General features: G+C 38.9%; 1 protein-coding gene across 2 annotated transcripts in view; it reads right to left on the bottom strand.

Annotated features, from left to right (window-relative positions):
* Positions 1 to 14,147, bottom strand: part of dennd2b (DENN domain containing 2B) — a 62,862-nt gene that overhangs the window by 6,395 nt on the left and 42,320 nt on the right. For both annotated transcript variants that reach the window (XM_032560721.1, XM_032560720.1), the window contains exons 12-15: positions 12,020 to 12,097; positions 11,207 to 11,347; positions 10,893 to 11,041; positions 94 to 271 (exon numbers count right to left, since the gene is read on the bottom strand). In XM_032560721.1, coding sequence (XP_032416612.1) covers positions 94 to 271; positions 10,893 to 11,041; positions 11,207 to 11,347; positions 12,020 to 12,097 — 546 coding nt within the window. The remainder of the gene's footprint in view (positions 1 to 93; positions 272 to 10,892; positions 11,042 to 11,206; positions 11,348 to 12,019; positions 12,098 to 14,147) is intronic.

Raw genomic sequence — 14,147 nt, 5'->3', positions numbered from 1 at the left:
GGACACGTAGATTAAGGATGTTGCACTCTCAGTCTAAAATTTACCTTTTATATTAATACAACAAGACGAATAGTCAAGACTTCTTCTACTCACTTCTTCTACAGGTAACTCTTTAAGTTTTGGCAATGAGCTGGACAGGAGTCCTACTAGGAAAGGGGTTGGACAGCACACGATGTCCAACATGGACGCTGGCAGCACTGGGATGAAGGTGTGTTGCCAGGAGAAGGGGTAGAGCAGCGCCACCACTGCGTGCATGCAGCTGGACAACGTACTAATGATGGGAGAAAATTAAAAAATGACAAAATGTTACAACTTTCACAGTCAGCAGAGTTGCGGGTCCAATTAGGTTAATTGGTCTTAAACAGCTTTATTTACACAGCCATCAGAGCATTTCTTTACTACACAGTTCAATATATTAACATTGGGCATTTTTTTTATTATTGTAAGTTACTGCTTTATTTAAAATAAACAGTTTCCATTATTTAAAAACAAGATAATCTTATTTAATAATGGCACACTGACTTCATTATGGTGTTTTTCTTAATCAAATCAAATTTTATTTGTATAGCACCTTTTAACAACAAGGCATTTGAAAGTGCTTTAAAAACACAAAAATACAAAATCATAATTAGATTTTCTAAATGTTGGGACCTACAGTAATTGCTAACTTTAGTCTAAACATTGTTGTTCTTGTACTATGTTTAAATGACTACTTCATCATTGTGTCCTTCACAACTGTAATGTAATATTAGGCTTTTAGCTCAGTTAGATACTTAAATGCTTTTTTCTCTTGCTACAACTCATCTCTGATACAACAGAGTTAAAAAAAAACAGAGGGCGTTTTTACAAGCTGCAGCAGCTTCTAAAAAATAAGTCCTTGTGTTCTCCTACTAGTAGTTTAGTTTACACTTCAAACCACAATTACGAAAGCCGGCTCCATTAAAATGCATCTTTGAGATCTTCCTGAGCTCCATTTACAGGGGTGGCATGACCGTGGCATGTTGCTATAGTTAAGCCAAAGGCTCGTTGACGCAATAAGTAAAAGCAGGAGTTTGGTTTTAACGTCGACAGCTGCGGTACAACACGAAAATCCCAAATAGCGGCCCATCTTTCTCACGATCCGTCGCTTGTTGACAGTGGCTGACCCCTCCTCCTCTCTGTCTTCCACACAGTGTTCAGTTCATGTGTACAAAAAACAGTGAAAATAAACTGTGGGTCTAATCGTGCATACACACACACAAGCACTAAATCAGTATGGATCAAGAACAAGACCAAGGATCAAACATGGTATGTGATTGGCCCTATTTAAGGGAATAATTGTGAGAAATATTTTCCACAGTTACTGTCCTCATAGCAGCACACTCCGGTTCACAGTGGTTACTGCTTTTTATTTAAACTCATTAGATTTAATTCAAGGGAAACTTAGCTGTCCTTAGAGAACATGCAGAAAGCAAGGAGCAGAAGCGTGATTCCCGAGCTGAGAAAAATAACTCCCTTAGCCTTTCGCACGGTGTTTACTCAGGCTACACGTTTGCTATGGTGGCTTTTCATCTCCTCTTCCCATGAGTCAAATTGCCAAGATTACAACATGTTTTCTTGACAGGCTAAAACAGAATTACTAAGCGAAATCCAAAGTCTACAATAACCGCAGCGATCGGGGACTTTTTCTGGCCTCCTTCAGTTCACTCCGCTAACGGAACATTTACAGCTTCGCTTTGGCCAGGCTGATTTCCATTTGCCCGGGGAGGGCTTGATAATTTCAAACAGATCCTGTCTCCGGGGTTTGACAAGTTCCAACAGGGAGCGATGGGGCACAGATCTGAGAATAACCTTCGCCACAGGCTACACATGGCCCGGTGCTCCACCAATACCAAAAGGATCCGTTACACTCATCCGCCGACCACAAACTCCTGGGAGAAAATGAACTTACAATGAAAACACTCTGCTCCACCAGAGGTTGCCACTCAACTTTGGAAAGAAAGAGGCAAAAGCACAATGAGAAAAGTTATAAAAAATAATTAAGTGAGCTCCATGCTTCAGACCAGGTACAGTAACAACCAAGTAAATAACCAGAAACATCCTGAGATGCAGTTTCTTTCAGCAGGGCCAGGAGGAGCAGATCTTCTTCCGTTGTAGGTAGTTATTAGTTTTCAACTTGTTCCGAATTGAAAACATAATCTAAAACATCCTAAGAAGTTGTAATTCTGCCTTGGTAAGTCAGTAATCCTATACTGTACAAACATTAATAACCAATATAGCTGCCTCAAATATAACGCATAGTTGAAACTTCCAGGTTATGCAACAATATTCTGCAGGAATTAGCAACTCACCCCCACACAGCTTGTGTTGAACCTAACCCTGTTGCTCTTTGGGACAGGCATTGGGTCCAGGTGGAGGGATCTTTGGGATATTTTTTTGGCCTGAGCCTCAGTAACCACCAAAAGCAAAGGCAAAATTACCAACAAAACTCACCCAGCCTGAATCCAGGAGGGTTCGCCAGTCTTCCTATTTATTGGAAGATTCATTGAGACGACTGAACAGCTTTCAGTTCGACATCTCCTAAAGTGCGTTTGATTTTGTTCTGGATTTATGCAAGCCTCAAATTCAGCCATTGTTTAAAGGAAATTTATATTGAATAAATTAATTATGTATTTCTGTTTCGTTGCTGTTTTGAAAATATGTTTTCTAAAATATTGCGTTTTTCTTGTGTTGCGTTAGCTGATTATATTCAAATGAATCAATATGAATCGGAATGAATAATTAGATGTGACCAGTTGCAAGGAAAATAGAAGTGTAGTTTAGCAATTCTGACGTCAGTGCAGGTCTGCTTTGTGTTAAAGTAGGACAGCTAATCCTGATATATTATCTGTCATAGTTTTGTCAGGCCAGGCATAATGTTAGTGAGGCTGAAACGGCAGATACTCCAGGAAAGTAAGTAGTCTGTGAATCCCAAAGGAGGAGGAGGGAACATTTTAGTGTTTAAGGAGAAGGGACTTGGATTAATGCACTATGCTTACACTCTAGCTCATGTTTTGAAGGTCTGTACTGTGCAGATCACAGAATAAACCGGATTTGCAGAGCTTGGATTAACATCTGTCCACATTTTTAACTGTGTTAACACGTCACATTAATATCATATATAAATATTTGTCAGAGTTGACTATAGTAGTCTGCTCTACATTAACTCATAGGCATAGTCTGGAGGGTTTACGGGACATGAACAAAAAAACATTAAGTGACGTGAATATTTCTTTGACATATCAATAAGCTTAGCTAAGCAACACAAGTGAGACTTAAAAAGTCCGTAAAGAACTGATGTGTGATGTTTTAAACAGACAAAAACATTTTTAATGATCAGCTTTTTTCCATTTTCCATCCAGATGTTTGCTGAAAAGAAATGACAGGTTTACAGGCTGTAATGTAGCCATAAGTTGTGTCGGCTGTGTTATGTGTAGCAAAAATATGACCTGCTGCCTCTGACACTCTGACTCAGTTTGTTCAATGTTGCATTAAAATGACAGAAGAGGAAATATATGAAGATTGTTAAAACTTCAGGCCAAGATTGGATTAAAGGTAACAATCAGCTCAGCGGCCATCATTGTTTGAATAATGCTCTTCACATCTGGAAATTAAAAGAGACATACGTTATTTAGACTTGGTTATATTTCAATATGGCTTCAGGTTATATTTGATTTCACCAGAATGTTTGAGATGTTTCATACCTCACCACTGAATGTTGCCTGAATAATCACATACTACTGTGAATATCTGTGGTTATTGTCACCCAATAGTTAAATGTTCTTGGAGGGTCTTAGGTAGAGGTCTGAATTTATGTCAGACAACAGCTGTGCCAAAAAGCTACAAAAACAAAAAACAACAAAAATAAAAACGTGTCTATGTTTCACCTCTTTCTGTGCTCAAAATAACATCTGGTAAAGTACACACAGACAGAGCTGCACATGATATATTTTTATCCTTTAGCATAATGTTCTCTCTTTGCTCCCTGACTCCCTGAACAGTTTTCCCTCACTTCCTCTCTGTGAGGACCTACAGCCACCAACTCTCTCATTTTGACAGCAGAAACCGTTTGACACAAAAAAAATTCCCTCCCGAAGGAAGACCGCTGATTTTTCCTCTTCCAGTTCAGACCTCAATAATGCCCGGATTCAGTCAAGTTTGTAGGGAAAGTGCGCAGGCGCGCCACAGAGTCGGCTTGTTGTACATTTTATCGCTCACAGCAAATGAGACTGATGTGAAAGTCAGCTGGTAAAGCAGAGCACCTGCGGGTGAAGAGGGTGAGATCACTCCAGGCCCCACGCTGAACAGGGGGGCCTACATAAAGCTACATTTTGGCTGGAATGAAACAACAGATGTAGGTTAAGCCATCTGCTCCAGCTGCAGCTGCGTGCCATGAGGGTGACTGATGGAGAAACCGTGTGACTGTGGCTTTAAGTGATGTGTTTCTAATCAAGTTGGAGTGTAAAAAATTGTGCTCCTTCTACCTCCTGTTATCTAGAATGAAAGGTTGGGAACTGCTAAGTGTTGTGGTATTTTGCAGAAATCAGTTAACATGTCAGATAAATCCGTTATATAAGTTCCTATTTTTAAAATGAATGCATACAGTGCAATTTGTGCACCATCTTAATTCTACAGCTGTGTCTTCTTGTCTTATTGTTATGTTTAAGTTGCTTTCTTGCTAGTGTTCATCACCAGGAGAACATAAGCCAGATCATTTAAACATTTGTGAAATAAGTTTTTTCTGATCGGGTTTCAAAGGATGAGATAAATAAGAATAAATAATCTGAAGCACTGCATAATCAAACGTTATGATATTTTAGTAATGAGAAAGAGAAAGAGCAAAAACTGTATCCTAAGCAGAGCTTTATAATGAGAAAATCTAACATTTCCCAAACCACTGTCACAGTGATCCCCAGGACCTCTGGGAAAGTATTCTGTGGACTGACGATGCACAAGTTAAACATTTTGAAAGGCGTTCATTTGCAAGTTCACCTCTGAAAGGTTTAAAAAAAGATTAAACTTAAGATTCTGAAGTTTTGCATTAAATCTGATTGAAATGCTCTTGCATGACCTTAAATAGACTATTCATACCTCCCAATATGACTAAATTTAAATAATCCTGCAAATTTATTTTAGTTCCTCCACAGTGATGTGAACTTATAACCAGATATTATGTGTAGGGAATAATTACTTCTCATACACATGGCTAGGTTGGTCGTATCTTTAATCAGTTCTTCTTCAGTCAATCCTGGCCAGACTCATCTTCTTTTGCACATACTGTTTTTTGGAACCACCTAACAGGTGGTGCAAACCGGACCTAGCTAGGTATTGTACGCAGGTGATTTGATTGATTGGCAGCAGACTGCATTCAACGATTGGCCTGCAAATTTACGTCAACAACATCCCAACCATCATTTTCAATCTGAGACCACCATAGTTAGCAAGATGCTGAGCAGCAAATCGATACTTGTCAAATGTGGTAGAAAAATACAAACAGAGTCAATTGAACGGGGGCAACCAGCAACGCACAAATACACCAAGAGATTTCAGAGAAACTGACTACCTAATGGTACACATGTAAAATGGCATCATCAGAGTGTCAAACACAGCTCCTGCATGCACACACGGCTCACCCGCATTCCCATCAAATTCCCCCATACTGAGAAACACTCTGCCACTGGAGACAAACCCAACTTGGCTAGAACTGAACCAGACATTAACCGTCTAGAGTGAGACTTGACAGTGGAGAAAGGGCTATAGTTATAAATTAGTTTGATAATCTCTTGGCAAGTATTTTTTTCAATGCAGTGTAGATGTTAATCCCAGCATTACCAAAGCTCAGTGGGAGTTTGGAAGACGTTGTGATGACGAGGGGAAATAAGAGAATAAAAAGGAAAGCAAGTTGTGTGGGTTAACTCCAACAATTTTCAGACAGCACTAATATAGCTGGCATATATTTCCCAAATATTTTGTAGGCCTGTAACAGATCATTCTCTGGTATACATTGCCATAAGAATAAAAACAGATAAAAATCAAGCTTAACAATAACTAAAATGATGATGACCTGACAAGAATAAATATATACAGCAGAAACGATTAGTGACACCGGCTGGGTGTGATGAGTGATAAAGTTGGATCTGTTACATGTAGGAAAAAGAAGGCAGATCAAACTGAAATAAACCAGGTTATAGAGAAACAGAGCACAGGAACAAACAAGTAGACAACTTTGTATTTTATTATAGACAATAACATTGCTAATCTGTCACACTGTAAAAAAAATTAAAATAGACCCGCTTTAGTGCATCAGATGCTCAACAATAACACTGACGTTGGTACAGCATGACAATGAGGATGACTTTAAGTTGTTCTATTTAATTATATTTTTATACAATGATGGTTGTGATATTTGGAGATTTTTAATCCAAAGGCTTTTAATGCATTTTTCTGACAAAGTTGGAAAATCAACTTTGTTAGAAATCAATAGCTAAAAACTTCAAAATAAAATCAAGTAAACTTCTACACACAGAATAAAACTCCACCCTCCTGGTGGAGTTTTATCAATGTCTTGCTCAACTCTTCGAAAACCGTAAACATTTCTAATGTTTACTGTGTGTCCGTCCCACTCAAGTTCACAGGGAAACCGGTTAAGTTGTTCAACATGGTTTTGGCTTTGAAACAGTTCTTCAGAGCACGCTTGAGAAAGTGTTTGTCAGGAACAGAGGGGAAGAAAAGACGATGACCGAATCCGAACACACAAATCTACCGGCATGAAGTTAATCCTCCATCACAAAAATGCATCAGTTTTTTTTTAAAATGGATTAGAACAAATATATAAGCTGACATGACATCTGCAGTACACATTTAGTTTGTCATTTTTAACATAGCTCTGCTACAGATTGTTTTCCTGCAGAAACCCCAGGAGCTTTTTGTACTCCCTTTTCACTGCTTTCCTAAACCTCTCAGATTTCATTTAATTCATCTCTGTGTTTCTATGTTAGCAGAGGACTCCCAGGACTTCCAGTAACAAGATAATACAACAAATACAAAGCCACTGCTACACGTCAGAGCAGCTTCCTGATTCCTGCCATGAGATCAATGCAGACACACACATACAAGCTGCTAACTGTTCACAGCTCCAGCCTGAGGACAGATAAGGAAGTTTGCCACAAAAAGAGAGAGAAAAATCTCACCAGCCACATTGGGGTCAGTCAAGTTGAGCAATTACAGAGTGACAGAGTTGATGATGTGTTTATCTGATTAGGCTTCAAACCTGTTATTACTGGCAACAAATGGCAGATGAACGCTTTAAGAGAAATTGTGTGTGCACGCTTTCATCTGAAGGCAACAGAACCTTTATGGAATAAACACAAGAGTTGACTGAATGCAGCTATTGCCTAACATGGCTTTCCTCTCCTGTTTCTTGCTTGTATATGTGCTACAAGTAACACGCATCAAGCTCTGCAGCAGAGGTAATTTAAGCATATGTAATAAGACAGAGTTCCAGAGGGGGAAGCTCTGTTATCACCAATGTCATTAAGAGTGCAATGAGCCTCTGTGACAGGTCTCAAATGATTAGTAGCATGCATGTGTGCATAAATCTTTACCCTGCACATCTAAGCACAAAGAAATCACAGCACATATAACAGTGTACAAAAAAACAAAGATGTAACACGAATGTTGGGTGTAAATATTTTTTTTTTATCTCTACTATGTGTATTTGTGCAAAACTGCCAGAAAACCCTGTCTATGTTTTTCTTGATAACAAAGGACAAGTAGCAGGATGAACTCACTTTTCAACTTCTTTTCAATGGCTGATGTCACTCTTATGACATCAATGCACTCTAAAAAACAAAGTTAAAGAAGGAGACACTGAAAAACATACACATGTCTATTTACTACTGATATGCTTAGTTCTTACAAGGAGGTTAAAATGAAATATTATCTCACTTCCATTATTGTGTTGTAGACAAATCGAACTTTACAAGAAGAAAGATAAGAGCAAGATCTCCCCAGGTCACCATAAACGATGAGAAAAATTACTGTTATTTCCTATAACTTTTAAAGTATTAATTTATATAAAGTATTTTGAAAGTAGTTGTAGAGTATATAAACTATAATCTACATCCTGGTCTCTGATTTTTTTTTAAATCCAATATCAGTTCAAGTTATTGACGTTTGGGCCTATTTGTTTATGAACAGCCCTCTTAAGGTTCAACTACAACGTTTCACTCAGTGGTAGTGAAACGTTTCACTAGTGGTAGGTCTAGATTTTGACGGGAACAAACTTTGACAAATTGAGAGTTTTCTTTCTCAGCCTTTCTGGTAAGAATTTGCTGTTGTGTATGGAACATGATCCTGTTTATCACCCGATTCGAACCAAAATTCTGTTACAGATTTCAAATTGGATTCTATGTTAGTTTGGTATTTGCAAAAGTTCAAGGTTGACTTGATGACTGCAAGATGCCCAGGAAACAATCTTTTAAAATAGCCTTATTGTCCTTCTGACGTCAACAAGCAGCAGAAATTGCCTTGTATATGTTGTTGCTGATATCTTTCCTTCTGGTAAAGACCGGATCATTTTAAGTACATCCTGACATGTTAAAACCTTGAACTGCAAGAAGGTTTACTTTTTTTCCCTCAACAACAGCATGTAGTGATTATGAGATATTATGTTCTTTAGTGCTTTGGATATTTGTATATATTTTTTAAGATAAACAGATATTCTCTAAACCATCAATGAATTTACATCTAAAATAAAACAAGCTATACAATTACTTACTTGCAATATAAGCTTAGGACATTTGAGGTCAATTTCAGACAGGCCTAAACAAAAAGGTCACAAACTAAGTTCACCAAAGATCTTAAAACACTGCAGAATGTGTTGACTCTGAACAATGAATCAGGATAATGTATCTTGAGTGAAATTCATGATTCCCTCCCAGTGACTCCTAGATCCTATCACCTCTTGCAATGAGCAACAAGGATTCATTTTCTCAAGGGACACAGACAGAGAGGTCGCTCGTACGCTGGGAGTGAACGGGGGCATCATAAGTCAAACGGCGACAGCTGAGCCACAGATCACAGAGGGCAGAGTCGTGCACACAGGAAGTGCATTCCTTCCCCTCACAGTCACTGCCCCCACTGATGTTTGTTTAAACTGGGTTCTGATATGTGGAGAGATTACTTCTTGGTTAAATTCTCCACCCTCGTCTCCACTGCTCTAAAAGTATCCAGCTCCTTTCTGTAACAACAGGACAGAGTGGGACAGGGAGTCCTTGGGGACTCTTCACATCTTATCAGACCCCACCCTGGATGTACTGCTCTGATGGTGTCCCACTTTCCTGCTGGCAACAGAGCTAACTGAAACACCGGACACAGAACTGCGTCAGACGTCACAACCAGATTTATGCATTTGACAAACTGAGAGTATAACAGTGTCTGTACAACAAGTCAAAACCCAAGACGGATGAGGCTTTTTTTGTTTCATTCATAGTCATTTATTTGTTTCATTGAGCCCTGAAAATGGAACTTTGAGAGAAAAAATAAAGATAATTTTATGTATACAGTGTCACATGGCTGTATGTACATTATGTAATGCATTGTCTGTATTATGTCTTGACAATGTAATTCAAAGAAAGTACTCAAGCAGGACTGAATGAAAAAACAAAAACCTAAATGCTATGACTACCTGTTAATGGCCAGAAATGTGTCTGTTCTGAATGTGATGCCAGCAATATAAATCAAAATAGTTGAGAGAGGTCAGAATGACATGAAAAATCTTGTTACGTTAAAGCTCCTGTCACAATGCTTTCTATCTTAGTCTATTGAAAAATGCACATAACAAGGGTCTAAAAGAGAGAAAGCAAAAGAGATTTTGTGAAATATCAATCACGTATGTGTATTGCTGTTGATGCGCTCCCACTGTCAATACTGCATTGAATTGGGACGAAGGGTGTGGGAATCACAACACCTTGACTGAGTTTATTTTAGCAGAACCATCAGATTTACTTTCAGCTTCAAACATTCATTATGCTGAAGTAAAAGAAGAATATGTATATGTTTAGCTTAGCATTAAGTCATGCTATTATTATATAATTGCCGCTGCATCTCAGGTCATAGAATGATCACCTGTTGCAATCTACAATGTCAACAGCTTAGAAAGGTGATGATTTTATCTTCCTATAACATCTTTCACCACAGAAAGTAAGATATGATATGGGTATACAAAAAAAAACATTGATTAAGCTTTTGAGAGAGGTTATGTTTTTGGAATCAATATAGAAAAGGATACATGATATGTAAAATTTAACATTTTCTAATTTAAAATTTTCAAAAATTTGGGGATTTTTTCTTATCTGGGGTTTATTATAAAACATCCAATCATTTTGTGTTCCGATAAACAAGACAATTTGAGAACTCTCAGTTGAGTGTCCAAGCATCAGGTAAATCTATTAAAACAGGTATGGTGACAACACAAACATCAACAACCAACAGCCAGTAAGGACCCATACAGAAGGCTTGAGATGAGCATTGTTTGGTACATTGGGGCCCTAATCATGAAACATTGTAGCTCTGCTTAATTAAAACATTAAACTGTCCCACTGCAGCATTCATCTATTACCAGGATAGATTGTGATTCCTTTGAAACAAATAATGAAAATCATTTTGTTGAAAAAGTTACCAGTACTTGGTTTTAAAATTATTCTATAATGTGAACAAACTTTGATTTAAGAAGAAAAGGGTGGACAACTGAAAGGAGAACAAATCTATTATCTACTGAAAATTACAGCAATTGTTCCTATGAATGTAGATATTGCAAAATTCTGTGAATTTTTCACCCAGCACCCATATTTTCCATTGTAGTGGAAACTCACCTGAGTTTATCAGCCACAAAGATAACTCTGCGTTCCAGGAGCAGCGAGGCAAAGACGCGTAACACCTGCCGTACGCTGAGGCACCTGAACAGGCTGTCAAAGTCAACATGCTCCAGTCTAGAGTCATTGGGTCGCCTCAGCTCTATGACCTGAATCCAAGAAAAGATCCACACATTAAAGTCTAACTTCTTAGCATATTTCCTCTTATGATTACGAATATGCAGTTATCTGATTATATATTTCTGGACAGGAATTGAACCTGCTTGTTTTGTATCATTGATGAAAATTGGTGTTGCTTTGGCAACAGTACTGACCTCATTTCCTGCACCGGGCAGGAAGGTCTTTACTTTGATAATCTTCCCTGGTGCAGGAAAGGGCGACTCCATCAGACTCCTCATGAAGGGATAAACCAGTGCTGCCGAGACTCCTCTGCGTCTTTCCACTTCATCCAGAATCTTAAAGAAGCAAGAAAGAGGACAGATCCCTTCACAAAACTGACCCTTTAACAGCCATTACTTTTATGGACAACTGAGGGCATTTACAGAAAAATACAGTTTTTCACCAATAATAGCTTTCCAGATAATCGTAGTCATTTTTTCTTTTGTTAAAAAAAATAAAAAAATCTGTTTCCATGGCTACTGTAAAAGAAATTTCCACACAGAGCACCGTTTGGATCAGAGATGTCTCCTTTCTGGAAAGCTGATTGGGAAAATCATTTACTGCTCTCATCTGTTACAAAAACTCCCAGTAATCTCAGCTGAATGCCAAAACCAAAAGAAAGCTCTAAACCATTACATTATTCTTGTCAAAGTTCCTAAAATAGAATCACAAGCAGAATTTCCAAGAATTCAAATTGATAGTAATGCATATGTGTTCATTGATTAATAAGGACTTCCTCACTTTGAATTAATAAGGCTGGAAAAGCGAAAGAATGACTGCTGTGAGACAGAAGTGAAGGAAACAATCGTTCTGGGAAATTAGAAAACCAAATGAAGTCTGCAGAGACACGACAGACAGTCATTTCCATCATCTGTCAGATTGTTAAACACAGCTGCAGCACCACACTGATCAAGGTGGATGTGAATCCTATTGTGTGTGGGAGTGTGTGCATGCAAGACTGAACTTACTGTGGAGAACAAGTCAAAACAACCCAGCCGGCTGATGACACAGTACACCTCTGGAAGACGAGGTCCTTTCCCAGTCGGCTGAAATAACGAGAGAACACGGATCAGACGTAAGCAGATACATCTGCAGATGTTCCTAAAACAGGTTATAAATACACTCACCAGGCCTTCCATCAGTATAACATTACACATTCATCAAGTCTGGGGATTTATAGGACTTTTATTCTAATAAAAAACAGCTGAGTCAAAACGATCAAGAAATAACTAGATCTCACAAGAAGTAAAAAATTCACAATTTTACAAATTTAGACTGCTGTATTAGCAGCAGCTTGAGATGTGAATGCAGCTAACAACTATAAATTTGTAGCTTTTGTGTTGAGTTTTATGTAGCAATTGTTCAAATTACTGGCATTAGTCCAGTTTCACCTATAAGGTTGTATATGAAACACAAACAGTTGAAAACCTTTAAGACACACAAGTCAAGAACAACAATTATTTTCAAAAGATGCCAGAAATAGCCAATTCCTCCTTAAATATTGACAGGAGAGAACTGTCTTATCTTCTAAATGTTTATTTGAAACTTTTGTTTCAGCTGTCAGTGTTGTTTTTTATGACATCAGTGTATCAAAAAGATAAGTTGCTAGAAAACGAAACGTGCATCTCCATAAGGCCTGTCGGTATAATGCGTGCTCTCATGGAAGATGGCAGCATCTACTTTGGAGTTAATAAAACACAGCGGACCAACAGCGGCTGATGTCTTGGTTGCGGTTGTCAGCACCGCAACTTGGATTCTTCCTCGAGTCTCTTCCTCCAGATTCTGGGACCTTGTTTTCTAAATCAATTATAAAATTTACTTTAATCTGAAAAGTGAACTTTGGACAGATGTTTTTCTTCAAGCCCAGGTAAACCTTTGAGATTGTCTCAGGTTCCTTAGCTTAACACGAGGAATACCACAGCTGTAACCGATGTTCTGCGGGTGTCTTGAAGCATTTATTGCAGCTTTAGTCACCATCTTGTGAATTTCCACCAAATTCTTCAATAGGCTTTGAACAATCCCTTTCAAGGCAGCAATTTCTCTGTACCAAATTTGTCCTTCCGCTCAATTTTGCATGAATATGCTTGGAAATAATACTCTATGAGCATCCCAGTTCTTCAGAAATTACCTTTATTGTCTTAGTGCAGTTAGTAGCAATGTTGTATTGCAACAAGAAGGTCCTGGGTTCGAATCTCAGGCTGGAGTCTTTCTGCATGGAGTCTCTCTGTGCATGTGTGGGTTCTCTTTGTGTATTTTCTCCCACAGTTCAAAAACAATAATTGCTACATTAATTGGTCTCTTTATTTGTCCACAGTGGTAATCTGTACACTGACTCTCACCCAATGACTGCTGTGTTGTACTAGCCCCCATTGCTACCCAGAAAGGATAAGCAGGCAAATAAGGGTATAGGACGGTTGGATGACTTTTTGCAGAGGGTAACTATGACTATTGCCTGTAAAGTCAGTAATCTTCATCATGAAAGTGTAAGCCACAATCTAAAGTTTCCATGTCAAAAATTAATTTATTTGGAAATATATTATCACTGTTTCTGTATGACTTCATTTAACCAATGAATTCCAAATGTTGAACTGAGTTACTGAGAAAAAAAATAAACTTGTCCAATGAGATTTGAATTCGGCGAGATGCACCTGAAGATTTTGTTCCATCACTGTGTTTCAAAGAAAAGAAAGACGATCGTTAATTTGAACACTGTCATTTCATTATTTGAGCCATGGTCTGTGATTTGTCCTTCCCTGCAACACAGGGAAAGACCCCAATGATGAAGGAAAACTTTGGACTTGGTGTTCCCTCGCCCGGACGCGGGTCACCGGGGCCCCACTCTGGAGCCAGGCCTGGAGGGGGGGCACGATGGCGAGCGTCTGGTGGCCGGGCTTTTACCCATGGAGCCCGGCCGGGCTCAGCCCGAAGAGGAAACATGGGCCCCCCCTCCCATGGGCCCACCACCCGTGGGAGGGGCCAAAGGGGTCGGGTGCAGTGTGGGATGGGTGGCAGCAGAGGGAGGGGACCCTGGCGGTCCGATCCTCGGTTGCAGAAACTGGCTCTTGGGACGTGGAATGTCACCTCTCTGGTGGGGAA

Source organism: Xiphophorus hellerii, chromosome 4 (assembly GCF_003331165.1).
Source record: "Xiphophorus hellerii strain 12219 chromosome 4, Xiphophorus_hellerii-4.1, whole genome shotgun sequence".
NCBI lineage: Eukaryota > Metazoa > Chordata > Actinopteri > Cyprinodontiformes > Poeciliidae > Xiphophorus > Xiphophorus hellerii.
The sequence above is the reverse complement of the archived record's forward strand: the minus strand, read 5'-3'. Positions and strand labels throughout refer to the sequence as shown.